Below are 15,761 nucleotides of genomic sequence, written 5' to 3'. Positions count from 1 at the left end.
GCTCGACGTGTTCCGTCGCGCAAGACTCTCGAGGGGCTCGCGCGCCGCCCCGTTCTAGAGGGACGGGCCAATAAGCGGGCTGGCCTTGAACGTGTCCCAACGGCAGCCGCGCGCGCGTCTGCCCGCCCCTCTGAGGCCCCACCTTCCCAAGGCGAGGGAGCCAATGGGCTGCGGGGCTGCCGAGTGGGCGTGCCCTGTGAATGGCTGCCGCCGCCGCCGCCACCGCGAAAGTGGAGCTGAGCGCGAGCGGCGGGCGCGGACTGAGGCAGGCGGAGGGATGGTCGGGTGGGAGAAAGGGCTCCGGATCCGCTTCGAGCCCGGCAGGTGCTGGCTGGAGGAGGTGAGGCAGAGCTGGCGGCTTTGGGCCTTCTTCCCCTCCCTCCCCTCCCTTCCTTTTCTCCGCGGGAGGTAAACAGATATTAGCCGCGCCCCCTGAGCGGGGTGGGGCGAACCGAGGTGGGGCCGCTGCTGCTCGGGGGTCTGGGCAAAGCTTTGTAACCGCCAGCCCAGCCCTGCAGGGTAGGTCTCCGCTTGGGTGTTAAGAAAAATCCACCCCTGAGTTGAGTGGCACTAACTTACTCCTTACGATCCCAAACACAACTTACCTGAGAGCAGCCTCCATCGGGCTAAGATGGGGGAAGCCTCAGAGCAATGGTGATAATACAATAATCCGATTTTAGGTGCCCCACTGTGCGCAACGGGATTTACTTACAGGCAGTGCTTTTTATCTTGTTTAGGGTTACTCTTATTTTGACTCCAGAAAATCACCATTTGACAGGCCAAATCGGGAAAAATAAATACAGTAAATGGACAAAAGTACAAAGATTCACAAAATGTACCCCACCCCAAAAGTACTTCTTTCTGTTGTAATCACCACCCCCAAGACCTTACTGCTGGGCTGGGGAAGGGAGGGCGAAATGCACGCTTCAGATGTTGCCTGCCTGAGAGGAAGCCTCGCTCATCATAGTAGGATTTTGCTCCAAGATCAGGATCAGTTTGTTAAAATGTTTTCCATGCCCTCTGTCTTAAGTAAAATAAAATAAAAATTCGTGGGATTTCTGACCGTTAAGATGCCCAGTGTGGGTTGCAACAGCAGTGGGATCCTACAGCAATTAAAAGCAAATAAAACAATACAAAACCAAAACTGGAATAACAGCTTGTCACTGGTCTCTCTCTGTAACTAACAGCCCCTTCCCTGTGCTTGTAACTTGGAGTGGGGGAGGTGGAATGGGGAACTAGTCATTCATCCCCCACCCTCCTTTTAAGTATTTCATACTGAACCACGCCTGTGATGTACTTCCTCACATAGCTGGAAATTCCACTTCAACCCACATATTTGAAAGAATATTTATTTTGATCATTCCAGTCACCATTTTTGCTATGCAAAGAAGCTTACTAAATTAGCTGCCTGGGAATTAGCCTTTTGCTGGAACAATTGTAAACATCTTTATTTATACGATATATTTAAACAGTCCCTTTTAATGCAAGTCAGTTTCAGTAAACAATAGTAAGATATGTCCTTCTGATGCTAGAAATATAAAGCTTGGAGCTGTAAGCAATCTAAGGTTGTTGTCTTCAGTATACTGTGGGCTGTTTGTGCAGTCCTGTGCATGCTTTCTTGGCATAAGTCCCATTGAACTCAGTGGGGTTTGCATTGGAGTAGACTCACACAGAAGGTCCCCTAAAGCCTTCTAAAACAAATATTAAACTATGGATTAAGTTTTGTTAAGAATATAGAAGATAACAATTTTCTTTTTTTACAGGAGGATGTTGATACGCCAAACAGACGTGTTCTGATTACTGGTGCTACTGGGTTGCTTGGCAGATCTGTGTATAAGGAATTTAAAGGAAATAATTGGAATGCTGTCGGTTGTGGGTACAGCAGGGCTCGACCAATGTTTGAGCAAGTTAATCTTCTAGATACTACTGCTGTTCACAATGTCATCCAGGATTTTCAGGTGAGAATGGTGGAAAGAAGGATAAAGCGGCTAACCACCATGTTTCTCTGAAGGTTTCTTCAGCAAATTCATGTTAGTTGGTCACATAAAGTTTTACTGATTATTGATGTCCACTATCTATCACAGCAATATTTAGCTTTGTTTATGTATTCCCCCCCCCTCTGTAATCTCTGATGCAACCCTTGGTGCACCTTCTGTATATGAGGTGCATGATATGAGGAAAACTAGTGTGCAGGAAAGTAGCTATATACTAGTAGTCTAGTAGAACCTAGAAAGCCTTCTTTAGAATAAGTTGGGCTTCTCACTTAGAGAGTGATTAGGGAATGCCTTTCTTTTGGTTATGCAAATTGCATGCACAAGAAAAATGGGGAAAAGAGCACCTCCAATTAGCAAAGCAAACAAAGGAGACGGAAGGCTCCTGCATTCACTGATATAAGAACTATTTTATTTTCGCTCACTGTGTTTCAAAGTATAAGGACTCCTTCTAGAGCTTGAGAAATGTTAAAGTTTGCCAAAAAATAAAAAATAAAATTCTTCATATCTAAACCGCTGCAGAAACAGCTTGAAGAAATGTCTGAGCAAAAAAGATGATTTTCTTTCTCCGCATCTGTGTTGAGCCTTACGACTTAGTCAGAGATGATCTAGAGTAAATTTGCACTTTAGGTGTGGTTTACTCCATGGGACTATTTTCTGCTAGCTTTCCATGAACAGTGTGGATTTGGTACAACTACTTGCTTGTTCTTTGCTCATTAAAATGGGTGTTTAATTTCCAGCCTCATGTGATAATACATTGTGCGGCTGAGAGAAGGCCAGATGTTGTAGACAGTCAACCAGATGCTGCTTCTCAGCTCAATGTGGCTGCTTCAGGGAACATAGCAAAAGAAGCAGGTAAAAAAGGTTTGGTCTGCATTTCTTCTCAGGATGCATAATTATCGTTTATGTGTCATCATAAGTATGGGTTATACACCTGAACTTAAAGAATTCTTACCACAAGAAACGTATCATTAGCTGTTTGAGTAACATGCATTGATGGAGGAGACGGATAGCGGGAACTGGCTGCCAGCTGTTGGAATCAAATTCTGGGTTAGAAATACTTAGGTCTTTCACAATCACGTAAATATTTGCTGTTTGTGTGTTTTAAATTCTTGGAGAGAATAAAGATAAAGAGAGTAACTGCTTTGTATTTACGTCTCTTCATATTGCTTTAATTTATTCTTTTTATAGCTCAAGTAGGAGCATTTTTGATCTACATTAGTACGGACTATGTATTTGATGGAACAAATCCTCCCTATAAAGAGAATGATGCACCAAATCCCCTAAATCTCTATGGGAAAACTAAACTAGAGGGCGAAAAGGCAGTTTTAGCAAACAATGAAGGTAAGTGTCAATTTACAGCTGGTAAGGTTTTCTTTAACAGTTAAGGCTTGAAATCTTTTACTGGATTTCCATAAATAGGAGTAAATGGATTTGGAAGTTCAATTTTATTTTATTTTCAAAATAAGAAACGTATTTTAAAATGGGGAGGGGGTTTAAAAGGAAGCTGTAGAGAATAATTAGAATCAAGTCTCTTTATAAAGTTTTGAGACTATGTAAAACCAATATAACAGAAGGTCAGATAAAATGTATACCACTGAGTTGAAATGGTAAGAGAGAATGGTAGCATTGTTAATTAATTGTTGAGGTTGAGGTTAGGGGTAAGGAGCAGAGGAAGCTATAAAAGTCTTCCTTTTTTAAAAAAATAATTTGAAAACCTTGTTGAGAGGGGAACAACTAGGCACAAACTCTAGCTAGACAAATGAAATTTGAGAATAAAAAGTGGTTGGAATTCAGGACACCTGTCCTTTCCAAATAACTAGAGGTAGTTCTTTAGTGAATTTCTTCTTACCCCTTTCATTTGCACCTCAGATCAATCCATCAAAGATTATACAGTCGTATCTCCACTTACGTATTCCTCCAGTTACGTAAACTTTGGGATTCTTAAGCGGCAAACCTGGAAGTATATTTTCAGGTTTTCGCCGTGCATGCGTTCGCAGAAGTGGTCTCTCTGGTTGCAAAAACCTTGGGATCTGGCTGGACCTCCGGTTATAGATCCCATCCGCAACCAGAGGTACCACTGTGCTGAGATTTGAACTTCTGCAAGACTTGCTAAAATAGAGTAGATAATGACAAAAGCAGTACTGTTAGTGTGCCAAAGGCAATAATGATGCATGTTCTCGAGTTGCTCTCTGGTAACTTCTGTTGGGTGTCAGAATGGCCACATCAGCTTTCACCAACCGAGTATCCTCCAGATGTTATTGGACTTGAACTTCCAGCTGTGCTGGTCGGAGCTGGTGGGAACAGTAGTCCAACAACATGTGAAGAGCAAGGCTATATGTTTTGTAGTGGCAAATTAGATGATTACCTCAGTTTCCTAAGTGATTTGTATTGGTATTGGTGGCCTAGAAGCTGAGGATTCTATTTATTTGTTTTCTTTACCAAATGTACTGGACACCCAGTGGCTATTGTTCTGTGAGTGTTGTACAAAAGGTGGTGGGGAAAATTAAAACAACATACAGAAACATTCATTACCTACTGTACATTAATGAGTATCAGGAAGTCATGCTTGACAAAACTACATAAGAAAGAAAGGAGCCATAAAGTTTGGGGCCATATGAGAATACATCACTGGGAGGTCTAACTAAGGGTTTATTCCATTTCTTATTTATCCTAACTGCTCCTTTTCAGTGTTTAAATGTCAAGGCCAAGGAAATTCCCAATCACTGCCACCTGCTGGCAACTCTATGCTATTTATCTTGCTTTTTATTTTGCCTCATTTTATAATTTTAGAGCTTGGTACTGAAAGGGAGATTAAAGGCCTGTGTGCTATAGGGAAGGAGTAAACTGGGTATGGGGAAATTGTTGGGGAGAAAAGAAAATAGGATTTTTGGAGGGGCATTGAAGAAAAGAAAGAGCTTGAAAATCATACATCCAGAGTATTATGCACTTTTCTGCTTACTCCATCTCAGAAGTCAAAATGTAGTGCTGTAAAAGGAGCAGTAAAAATGTCCAGGGGGTTAGCACACCCTCCCTATACAGAAAAGCTAAACTATTTGTGGGATTTAGTTTAGCAAAAATGACTACTGTGGTCAGGATGGAGGAACATGACACAGGCTTATTAATTACAAATGATGAGAGAATTTATACAGAGAGATTTTTTTCCTCCTCCCCAAATCTGTGATCTCTAGATTATCTAGTGAAACTGATTAATAACAGATTCAGGACTAAAACTATTTCCATGCACAGGGAGAAATTCAACATAGCACTGAGCAGCTGCTGGGCAGTAGAGCCAAAGCCTGCTGAATTTCCTGTATGTGGCACTTTGAAGTCCCAATTTTGGGGCTTCAAAGTGCTCAATCACCTGATAGCATTGTCATGTCAGGTGACTGATGGATGGGTAACCCCACTCATCTGTCAAATTTGGCCTGCGAGGCTAAGATCCCTGATAAAAGTTCTCACCTGGAGAGCTGAAAAGATTCCTAACCCTTTTTAAGGATTGTACAGAGCAATAGAGTTCATTGGCTGGGTCATCATTAGAAACAAGCAGATCCCTGTCATCTGTATTGTATAATGATACTATTAGCTGAACCCAAAGCCTCTGTTTAGACAAGTTGACTCGTCCCAATTGGCTCCAACTTCTGTTTTAAAAATGTGGATGTCAGATTTCTCAGTTGTTAGGAATGGTAGGTGGAGGGATACATGATAGCGAGAACTCACTGAATGGCTACCAGATTGAGCTCACCAGTTTGCGTGCATTCATGTAATGCAGGGCTGACTGAGAACAGGTAACTCGCAACTTACACACATTTTACTTGCACACATTCAGCTTTATGCGCTTGGCAAACAAAGGGCGCAAGCATCCAGGAAAAAAAGACACTGGCAATCCCACCCGCCATTGACCCCAGGTGTTTTGAAAATATGTGAATTAGGCTTTATGTGATATCCCCAGAATATAATCCCTACATAACTTGAAAATCACCTGTAATGAGTGTTTGCAGTCATTTTGTTGCTTACTTTGGGTTGGTAGTTAACTGCAGGTTTGTTATAGAACATTCTCATATACTGGTGACACAGGATTTCAAGGAGAAAAAATGAGTTTTATGATGGGGTAACAGTAGATGTTGACTTATACCATTATTTCTTTCCTACTTATCATGTGGATCCTGGGCATCTTTTCTATTGCATGGTAAGGTGTTTTTGATGTAATTTAGCACTTCTTCCTTGTATAAGTGTACATAATCTGAAGTTTTCACCTGAAATCTTCACACTCACCGAGATTTATTCTCTTTTCCACATAAGTAGTCTTGCCTTTTCAAGGGAGTGAAGTGTCTTGTAAATAGTTCAAAGGTGGTTTAATTTTCTTTTCAGAGCTGAGCTGAGGAATTTTCATTGTACCTGTTCATAAATACAGCTTTGTATTCATAGCTTTTCTCATCTTCTAGGTGCTGCTGTGCTTAGAATTCCTATTTTATATGGAGAGGTTGAAAGGTTGGAAGAGAGCGCTGTGACAGTTATGTTTGATAAAGTGCAATTCAATAATAAATCAGCCAATATGGACCACTGGCAGCAGAGGTTTCCCACCTATGTCAAGGATGTAGCCAGTGTTTGTCGACAGCTAGCGGAGAAGAAAATGTTGGTGAGATATTCTTAAAATAAATTTCAGCCAGGATTTTTCGGACTATTTCACATATTATCATATGTGTAGTACTAGCAGTGATTCTCTGTTTTTATGATGTATTCAAGATTTCAAAAATACTGTGGGCTGTATCCAGTGGTGCCTTCACACTAATGGATGACTTCTGTTGCAAGGACATGGTTCCTATTTTCACCAATGCGTCCCGTCCCCCGTCCGTCCCCCTGTTGCAGTCCTCTATGCCATTCCATCTGGACCAGATGATGCTGTGCAAGTGACTGGACACAGTGATGGGCTGGACGATAGCCAGTAATAAACATAAGATGGGGGCTTTGTGGGTAGGTGGTTCCTAGGTTTGGGAATTAACTAGATAGCCTGTTCTGGTCAGGGTAGTACTCCTCTTAAAGAACAGATGGGTAGTCGGGGTTTTTTCCTGGTTTGCAAACTGTCACTAGAGGTTAGATATCATAGAATTGGAAGGGATCCTGAGGATCATCTAGTCCACCCCCCTGCAATGCAGAAATATGCAGCTGCCCCATACAGGGATCAAACCTGCAACCTTGGTGTTATCAGCACCATGCGCTAACCAACTGGTTCATGTGGCCTCCGTGGTAAGGAATGCTTGTGCCCACCTTTGGCTGGTTTGCCAGCTATAACTGTTCTTGAATTGGGATAATCCAGCTACAGTAGCTCCTGCTATAATAATCTCCTGATCTGAGCATTGCAATGTGTTCTACAGAGGCCTCCTTTGAAGATGGTCTGGAAGCTGCACAAGATGCAGAATGCCTCATACTGTTTCTTTACGGTGGTGAGATGGGGTCATGTTACACTGATCCTGGAAACACTTCTGGCTGCCCGTGAATTGCCTGGCTTAATTCGTGGTACTGGTGTACAGAGCACTGAATGGCTGAGGACCCAAGTACTTGAATGAATGCCTTCCTCAGTACCAGTAAACCAGGCTTTGAGATTTGCAGGGGAAGGTTGCTTGCCATGCCTCTGGTAAATATGGCCTGGGGGAGGGCACAGTATATGAAGAAGGGTCCTCTCAGTGGCAGCAGCCCACCAGTGCAACTCTGTTCCTGTTGAAAGGAGGTTGTTCCCCAGGTGCCAGTTTAAGACCTACTTTTCCCAGCAAGCTGTAGTAATCTATTGCTTACCATCATATTGTATTCTATATTTTATTTTGCATTGAGGTTTCAACTTTTAATGTTGCATTTTGTTGTTGTTGTCATGAGAGGAAGGGAAAGCTACAAGAACTAATAATATTTCCCACTGTTTTTGAGCATCCAGAACCCTACGGGGAAGCTTTTGGAAGGCATGGGAGTGCACTGGGTATATGCCCCGCTTTGCACAAGGGGAAGTGTTTGTGCTATCACAAAGCTACCATTGGGTACAACCCTATGTTAACTGTTACAACTAGTCTTGAATACTATAAGAGTGGGCAGGGTGGTGGTGCTCAGCAGACCTCCCATTGCCCATGTTGCTGTTGCTGGAAGTAAAGGAGAAGGGGGCAGCTAGGACAGCCCAGTGGAGATGCGCAAGCAAAAGCAATTCAGGCAACAGGAAGTCAGATGAGCAGCCTCACTCTACCAACCAGTACTTTTTGTAACATTCCCTCTGAATGCAGTAACATAAGAAGCACCATTCTGTTCAGAAGAAGGCTAGATTGTGATGTGGTAGGCATTATAGAAACGATAGATGGGTTGATATTTTGACTGGAATTTTTACCAGGGACTAGAAGAATGGTGGCGGTGGCAAAGGGGGATTATTTTTTGGGTCAGTAAATGTGCTGGTGGCAAGAAAGTATGATCTAAGGTGGACCTCTGAGGTTAGAGTGCAGTCATTCTCTGAGGACACAGCTACATGCTGTTTGGGTGGGGTTCAGTTTTGCTTTGGCAGCACATTCACTGTGGAAAACATTCTGTCAAAGCATCTGCTCATCAGCTGGTAAGTCGAGAGTTCAATCTTGCTAGGTGCTGGTTCACCCAGAACAGTATGTTCACGGTGGGAGGAGATGGTTCCTTCAGGTAAACAAAACTGTTCACACTGACAGAGCAATCTTCTTGGTGCAGTATTGAATTCCTCTGTAGGAGGAATGCATAAGCTGCTGATTTAATGCTGACTATACTAGGAAGTTGCATTCAGGTGCATGTAACCTTCAGAACACTTGCCAGGGTTTTTAAACTAAAGGTAGTTCTCCCCCCCCCCCTTCTGTTGACCTTGCATCATGATAGCTTTATCTTGGAATGAGAGGTGATATTGCAGTAGAAATGCTTGGCAAGCAAGTTCTAGTCATTGCTTATACACAAGAGATTATAATAGCTCTAGATTGTGGCAGTCTTTTCATATACACATAGAAGAGTAAGATGTGTGAAGTTTTGCTTTCTAAAGGAAGAAAACTGCCGCCCAGATTTTTATTTTATTTTATTTTATTTTTTTACAATACTTGGTTGAACTGATGTAGTTCTAGGGGGGGAAAACCCTCAGTAGTTGAGTGAAATAGAGTGCAATAGAGAAGTGGAGAAAGATCTGGTGGATTACTGTTTTTAAAAGAATAATTGGCCTTGGCTTGATCCAGCAACGTAATGATTTTGTTCTTATGTGGACAGAGATTTGCTTGAAATGGAACTCAAATCCTTTTTCATAGCAAAGCTACTACTCAAAGAACTGTGGAATATAGAAAAGAGCCAGGGATATTGAGCTTCTTGTTTAGTATAATATTCCAATAACATGGTTATGAACAAGGTGGTTTGCTGCTGTTGTGTTTTCTACATAGTTTCTGAAATAACCGTATGGCTAAACAAATAGTTCTAGAGGGGGGACAAAATATAAGAAGGCATATAGGGAAAAAAAAGATTTCTCTTTGAACAAATCTAAGAGTGAGCTAAAACTGAATGTTTTTACTCTGCAGAAAAACACAAGGCTGGGAATTGCAATTAGGCAGAATATTTATTTATGGAAAAATAAGTTCTCTTTGAGTTAGGGTGGCAGAATTGTCATGATCAGCTTTAGAATGATCATATGTGAAATTCTCTGTTTTGCAAAAACTTATCTGGGTGATCCAGATATGTTAGATTGACTTAAAACTTGCTTTTCAAGTTAGCCTTAAAGGGAATGTTCTCTAGCTTTGTTTATGGTGTTTTCTCTGTATTTATTTAACACCGTAAAATAAAGTAGAACATAAACTTTGTATACTTCTCTTTTTCCTTAGGATCCATCAATAAGAGGAACGTTCCACTGGTCTGGTAATGAGCGGATGACTAAATTTGAAATGGCATGTGCTATGGCGGATGCTTTCAATCTTCCCAGTAGCCACTTGAGACCAGTAAGTCATAGTGTATAACCCCTGACACAGAAAGAAAAAGGAATGTGCAAGAAAACCTCTCACAAAGTTTTATCAAAGGCAGAACTTTCTCAGGAGTAATATTGCACAATACAATACACCTCTGCAGTTTCAAAGGTAACCACATAACTCTGCAAGCTGGAAACTTGAGCTGAGATTCAGGGAACCCAGCACATGCAGCTAAGGGAGATTATTCCCACCTGACTACAATTTTTGACTCTTCATTATATAATAACTAAAATAATTTATTTCTTGTACCCTCCTATCTGACTGGGTTGCCCCAGGCACTCTGGGCAACTTTCAACAGAATTTAAAAGAACACAACAAAACATCAGACATTAAAATATGAGTCTCAGCAGTTCTTTCTACCTTAGCCTTGGAACTGACCACTCCTTTGGTAGCTGTAGGCGACAGGGAAATGCATGCAGGCAAGCCCATGGAATTACAGGCTGGCAGACGATGGGCAGAATGCGCTATTCCTCCCTCTTCCCAGCCAGGCTACCAGGGGAGAGAAGTAGTGTAGAAATGCAGCAAGCTCATGGTTCCTCCTCTGCCATCAGCTAGTGAAACTTCGCAGACTTTTTGGTTTGGGTGAGGAAGGTGTATGCTTATTTGCAAGACTGCTGTGCCTTCTGCAGCATCTTTCCAGTGAGCGAAAGAGGCTGCAGTGGAAAGTCCCAATGTGTATGATGGGCTCTCTGGATTCCTAGGACAATGATTTGTCAAAGAAGACTTCTGTATCCCCTTTTCCTTACTAGTAAAAACTTGTGTTCAATGCAGAGTAAGGTTATGGGAAAGCATTTAGGCTATCCTACATTGCAGAATTGTGAGTGTTTTCCTGAGAAGAGATTTCTTCATTTTTATTTTTTGTTCTAGACAGAGTGCATATTTCTCTTTTACTGCCTATTTTTATTTTTAAAGATTACGGACAGCCCAGTTGTGGGAGCTCTTCGTCCCAAGAATGCTCAGCTTGACTGTTCTAGACTACAGATGTTGGGCATTGGACAGCACACTCCATTTCGTGTTGGGATCAAAGAATCACTCTGGCCATTCCTTACCGACAAGAAGTGGAGACAGACGGTCTTCCATTAGTTGGAAATATTTTAGAGCATGTATGGTATGAGGCACTTTTTAAAGGGGGGGGGGGGAGAATGGTTTTGTATTGAGTGTTCTATGTTACAAGTTTAATTCAATCAGGTAAAAATATGGTCTTGCACTAGTGAAAATATAAGAGGTGTTGGCAAAAAAGAACCTTGTTCGAAGTGATTGCTATTTCTTTCTGTTCCGTCACTGGTTTCTTTAAATATTTAGCAACCTCTGAGTACTACAACCATCAGTAATGGTTGAGATGAGATCCGGTTTCCTGAAATACACTGTTGTTTTATGTGTCTTCGATTTCAAAAGAGTATCTCTCTTAACATTATTTCCCTATTTGCCAAAATAATTAAAATAAAGCACTGGATTTTGGCATTTCATTTTTTAAAAAAGCTATTCTGATGTGATTGAAATGGAAGTGAGAAGTTTGGAGTTTGCTTTAGCTGTGATCAAAATATTCTAAAGTAATGCTTTATTTTTGCAATTAATGTGCAGCTTTAATGCTTGAAAGATGTTCTGTATTTTGAAATCCAACTGCTTTCTTACATTTGTACAAAATAGTTCATATATCTTTCTGTCACATGCGCGCTGTTAATGAGCACACTGGTTCATAGTGGGTGTCGGAGGCACAAAATACAAACATTGCTGTCTTTTCTTTATTGGTGTTTCTGAGAACCCCATAGAACCCAGAAAATTATTAGATGTTCTCATTAAATAACCAGTTTACACATTGTATCAGAATTGTCATTGTTTCAGTTGGACCAAAAGAGCTATACCAATAGAACTATCCCTGGTTGTTCATTCCTCATTGCATACATGCAGATAAGATGGCTGCATTAGGTATTTGTACTAGCCTATTTCTGAAGAGAAAATTCTATGCTTACAGTGAGAAAGTTCAAAACTATTAATGCTGTTCAGCATGAATGTCTAGCTTAAATGGCAAAGTGACTTTTGTGTAAATTTGGTGTTCTTACTTCAATAGAGTGTTAGGGTGTACGTATTGAAACCAGGCTTTTTACTTAAAGCAAGAAAACCTAAGGCAGCTTGTGGCAGGCGTATCTTTTCTCTCCTCTGCTCTCTCCTCTGTCTCCTGACCAAGGTAAAGCATCCAACAAAAAACCTTCTAAAGGTGGTGAAACAGCATCAGTCAGATTCATAAAATATCTCTAAGCCATTCATATTGTCATTCCCTTTCCATAAGGACATATCCTGACTTGTTTGTCTTAGTCTGACAGTCTGACATCTTGATATGCACTTGGTAAGTTATAAATGCAAAACGACATTAAATATATATAACTGGCATGGTATCTTGTGTCTTCATCATTTCTTGTGGAAATTTCTGGCTGTGTTAGGTTTTTGGGAAGGCTGTTGTTACTTAAGTGTGTGAACATTTACACTTTTTATAAATTTCATCCTCCAAATTAACAAGTCATCAGTTCATTCTCTCTCTATTCCAACCAATTTTCCAGTAGGCTAGTTGAGAACATGATCACAGAATATACTAATCTAGTGCTGATGCTGGAATTTTGATGGCTTTTGGCATGGCACTCTCAGTGCTCACGCATTCACCTGAAAAAAGTTAGGGCATGAAAACTGAGCGATTTGTTTCAGGATATTTGATATTGCTATTTGACTGGTGGCCCCATAACAGTCAAATGACTAGGAATATCATTTAGCCTTCTTAAGAGCATTTGGAGAGCCACTAAAAATTCGGTGCTAAAATTTGGTCATGGTTGTGTTACATGCTACACCTGTGGCCTAGAATGTACCTCCCATCCTTGATCATTGGCCACTGCTTTTCAAAGCTATGGATTAAAAACATAGAAGTCATAGCTATACAATGCATGTATACCCTCTGCAATATTTATACATTTGAAATCGTCACACATAGCTTGCATGCTAATCCTTATGTGGAAGTGTTTCCATCTAAGGCTTTTGTAATGTGCTGTGCCCTTAGGTATTTTCAGTCTTGGAGGATATGTTGCCCCCACTGCTTACACCTTCCTATATTCCTGTGTCTTTTGAAGCCTCCACTTGCTGCTTCTGCCTGTTATAAAGTGCTCCTACTTTTATAGCCACTGTAGTACAAATTAGTTTGTAACTTGTTATCGTGAGTTTCAGACGAGGAAATGGAAAAGAAAATGTGTTGGCCGAGTAGCGCCGCGTGATATTAATACGAGTTTTTTGTTACAAACTTTTTTGACATTTGTGTTCCCTGCAAGTGATAAATGTTGGGCTTGAACAGAAACAAGGAATCGGGGTGTCACATGCCAGCAACTCCAAATTGCATACACCAAGCATGATGCGAGAAAATAAATGGGCACACAGATTCTGATATTTCGAAAACTAGTGGAGGAACATTCTGGTCCCGCAGTGTCTCCTCTGGGAAGAATTCAGTGTTGCACTTCTCTTATTGTTCATCACCGCCATCATTTCTGCTCACCAGAGAGAACAATCCCCCACCTTTCCTCTCCCCACACTGTTCTGGGGGCTCCTCTGACCCCCCCCCCCGGAGTGGATTTGGGGGTGGAGGGCACATAGTGAGTTTCTGCTAGCATGCTGTATTAGTTGAATCCAGCCCTCTGATCTTAAGTTAACCATATGAAAACAAGCTACAGAAGAATACAGACTCCTGAAGTTGCCGTGCTCAAGTTCATAAGGAAAACTCAACACTTTTAAAACAAAGACTGAATGGCTTTCTTGCTACAGCAGGTACTGTATTTTCTGGGGTATAAGACTACTTTTTAACCCAGGAAAATCTTCTCAAAAGTCGGGGGTCGTCTTATACGCCGGCTACAGCAGCAGCTCCTGCAGCAACTCCCCACCAAAGGACAAAACAACAGCAAATTAAATCAGAGGACACCAAGCTCTCTAGATGAAGCAGAAATAAACTTGAAAATTGGCCCCAGAAGCCCCCCCAGTCACCAGCAACAGAACGACCCTAACCGCTCCCGGTAGTAGACCACGTGGTCCAAAATGGCGGCCTCACGTTGCCCCAGCAACTAGACATGTGGCCACTGCCTCAGCCCAAGCAGCCCCCACAGTAAAAGAAAAGGAAAGGCTCACAACAAAGGCAGGGAACCAACAACAGCATTAAGCGCAGCAGAGCGCGGCACAACCGAAGGGGCAAGCAAAGGTAGAAAACAGCTGGGGGAGAGGGAGCCTATTATCAAGCTGCGAGGGCAATGACGAAGGGAGCAGTTCGGGCAGGGGAAGCTGAGAGGGGGAGTTGGCTGGGAACGGAGAAACCTGGAAGCTTTTTCGCCACGAGGGCGGCAAAGTTGTAAAGCGAGAGCGGCAATCGAGGCAGCGCTCCCCTCAAATGCCCTGCTCCCCACGCACAGCGCTGGACTCACCCACTGCCAATTGATCGGGGGCTCCTATAAAGGCTTTTCCCCAGCCACCCTGGGTTGAAACAACCGTTCCACATCCCAAGCAAATTCCACGAGAGCGGCTCAACAAAAGCAGTAAAAAATCCCCCCCAAATGTTTCAGCAGCTCTGGCGAAAGCAATAACTGAGCGAAGTTCAGTGACGTCCTAGTGATTGAGGAAGCGAGACAAAGAGGAAGCCCTCTGGCTCACTCCTCTGTTTAAACGGACCCGGCCACGCCCCTGGCCCCTGGGAAGTGGAGCGGATTTCTGAGCCGGACTGGAGACTGGTTTTTTAATTTTTATTTGGTGTGTGTTGAAAGAGGGGCAGTCTTATACGGCGAGTATATCCCAAAATCTATATTTTAACTGGAAAAGTTGGGGGTTGTCTTATACGCTCAGTCGTCTTATACGCCGGAAAATATGGTAATTATATCCTAAAGGTGGTAAAAGTTTTTGTGTCAGTTGTAAAATTCATCAGTTATTTTTATTCCATTGAAATTGGGGGTACTTTTAGGTCTGATTGTATGATGCACCGTAACTCTACATTTTCTCTTGTGCTGTAAAACAGTCTTCCCCCCACTATTCACAATTTTCTTTTTTACCCTTCAGCTATCTTTCTTTAAAAGCAGCCTTCATGCCTTTCACAAAGTAGTAAAGCTCTCCTTGCTAATTTTGTTCACCTTCAAAACGTCACAGAACAGCGTGTGTGTTACAAGCCTGCTTAGTTTTTCATAATATATTCTTTGTTGCTAATCTCTTCCTTTGACATTAGTAGTAACGTGAGTGATATTTGAAGCCTTTTAAAAAGAAATTTTATTATCCCAGTGAGTTGCACAGATCCATATATTCCCCTCCCCCTCCCTTAGGCTTCTGCTGTGAATATTTTAAAAGCAGCATGATTTATACATCTTGGTCTCAAAACAAATGCTGAAATAGCTTTCACCTTGAATCTATTCTCTTTCCTGACACATTTGCTTATGAAAATGAAAGCTTCAGTAATTGCATGTTAACTCATCTTCAGTCAGCACTGTTTGCAATAGCTTGGCATTCTTGTTTTACATTTATATGCCACCTTTCCTCCAAGGAATGCAAGCTGGTGTGCATTGTTCTTTTCACCATTTGATCATCAGGCTAAGAGGCAGTGACTGGCTCAAGGTCATCCAATGAGCTTCATGGCTGAGCAGATTTGAACTCTGGTTTCTCATGTCCTGAGGGACACGGGTGGCGCTGTGGGTCAAAGCACAGAGCCTAGGACTTGCTGAGCAGAAGTTCAGCGGTTCGAATCCCCGCAACGGGGTGAGCTCCCGTTGTTTGGTCCCTGCTC

General features: G+C 42.1%; 1 protein-coding gene and 1 long non-coding RNA gene across 2 annotated transcripts; both read left to right on the top strand.

The window, feature by feature from the left end:
• Nucleotides 1-14: 14 nt before the first annotated feature.
• On the top strand, nt 15-12,367 carry MAT2B (methionine adenosyltransferase 2 non-catalytic beta subunit). Its single transcript, XM_083430929.1, has 7 exons — nt 15-340; nt 1,764-1,958; nt 2,732-2,846; nt 3,183-3,335; nt 6,437-6,630; nt 9,839-9,952; nt 10,892-12,367. The coding sequence occupies exons 1-7, from the start codon at nt 164-166 to the stop codon at nt 11,060-11,062; spliced, it is 1,119 nt and encodes a 372-aa protein (XP_083287055.1). The 5' UTR covers nt 15-163; the 3' UTR covers nt 11,063-12,367.
• On the top strand, nt 8,171-9,099 carry LOC310673113. Its single transcript, XR_014508865.1, has 2 exons — nt 8,171-8,988; nt 9,019-9,099. It is a non-coding gene; the product is annotated as an uncharacterized lncRNA (long non-coding RNA).
• Nucleotides 12,368-15,761: the final 3,394 nt, after the last annotated feature.

This window comes from Podarcis tiliguerta (assembly GCF_965153285.1).
Source record: "Podarcis tiliguerta genome assembly, chromosome: 2".
Classification (NCBI taxonomy): domain Eukaryota; kingdom Metazoa; phylum Chordata; class Lepidosauria; order Squamata; family Lacertidae; genus Podarcis; species Podarcis tiliguerta.
The sequence above is the reverse complement of the archived record's forward strand: the minus strand, read 5'-3'. Positions and strand labels throughout refer to the sequence as shown.

What these genes read in the sequence shown, in the direction of transcription:
- MAT2B (XM_083430929.1), top strand. Translation starts at nt 164, where the DNA reads ATGGGCTGCGGGGCTGCCGAGTGGGCGTGCCCTGTGAATGGCTGCCGC. An exon ending in GAACATAGCAAAAGAAGCAG is followed by an intron (nt 2,847 to 3,182) that starts GTAAAAAAGGTT and finishes TTCTTTTTATAG; the next exon opens with CTCAAGTAGGAGCATTTTTG. An exon ending in TAGCGGAGAAGAAAATGTTG is followed by an intron (nt 6,631 to 9,838) that starts GTGAGATATTCT and finishes CTTTTTCCTTAG; the next exon opens with GATCCATCAATAAGAGGAAC.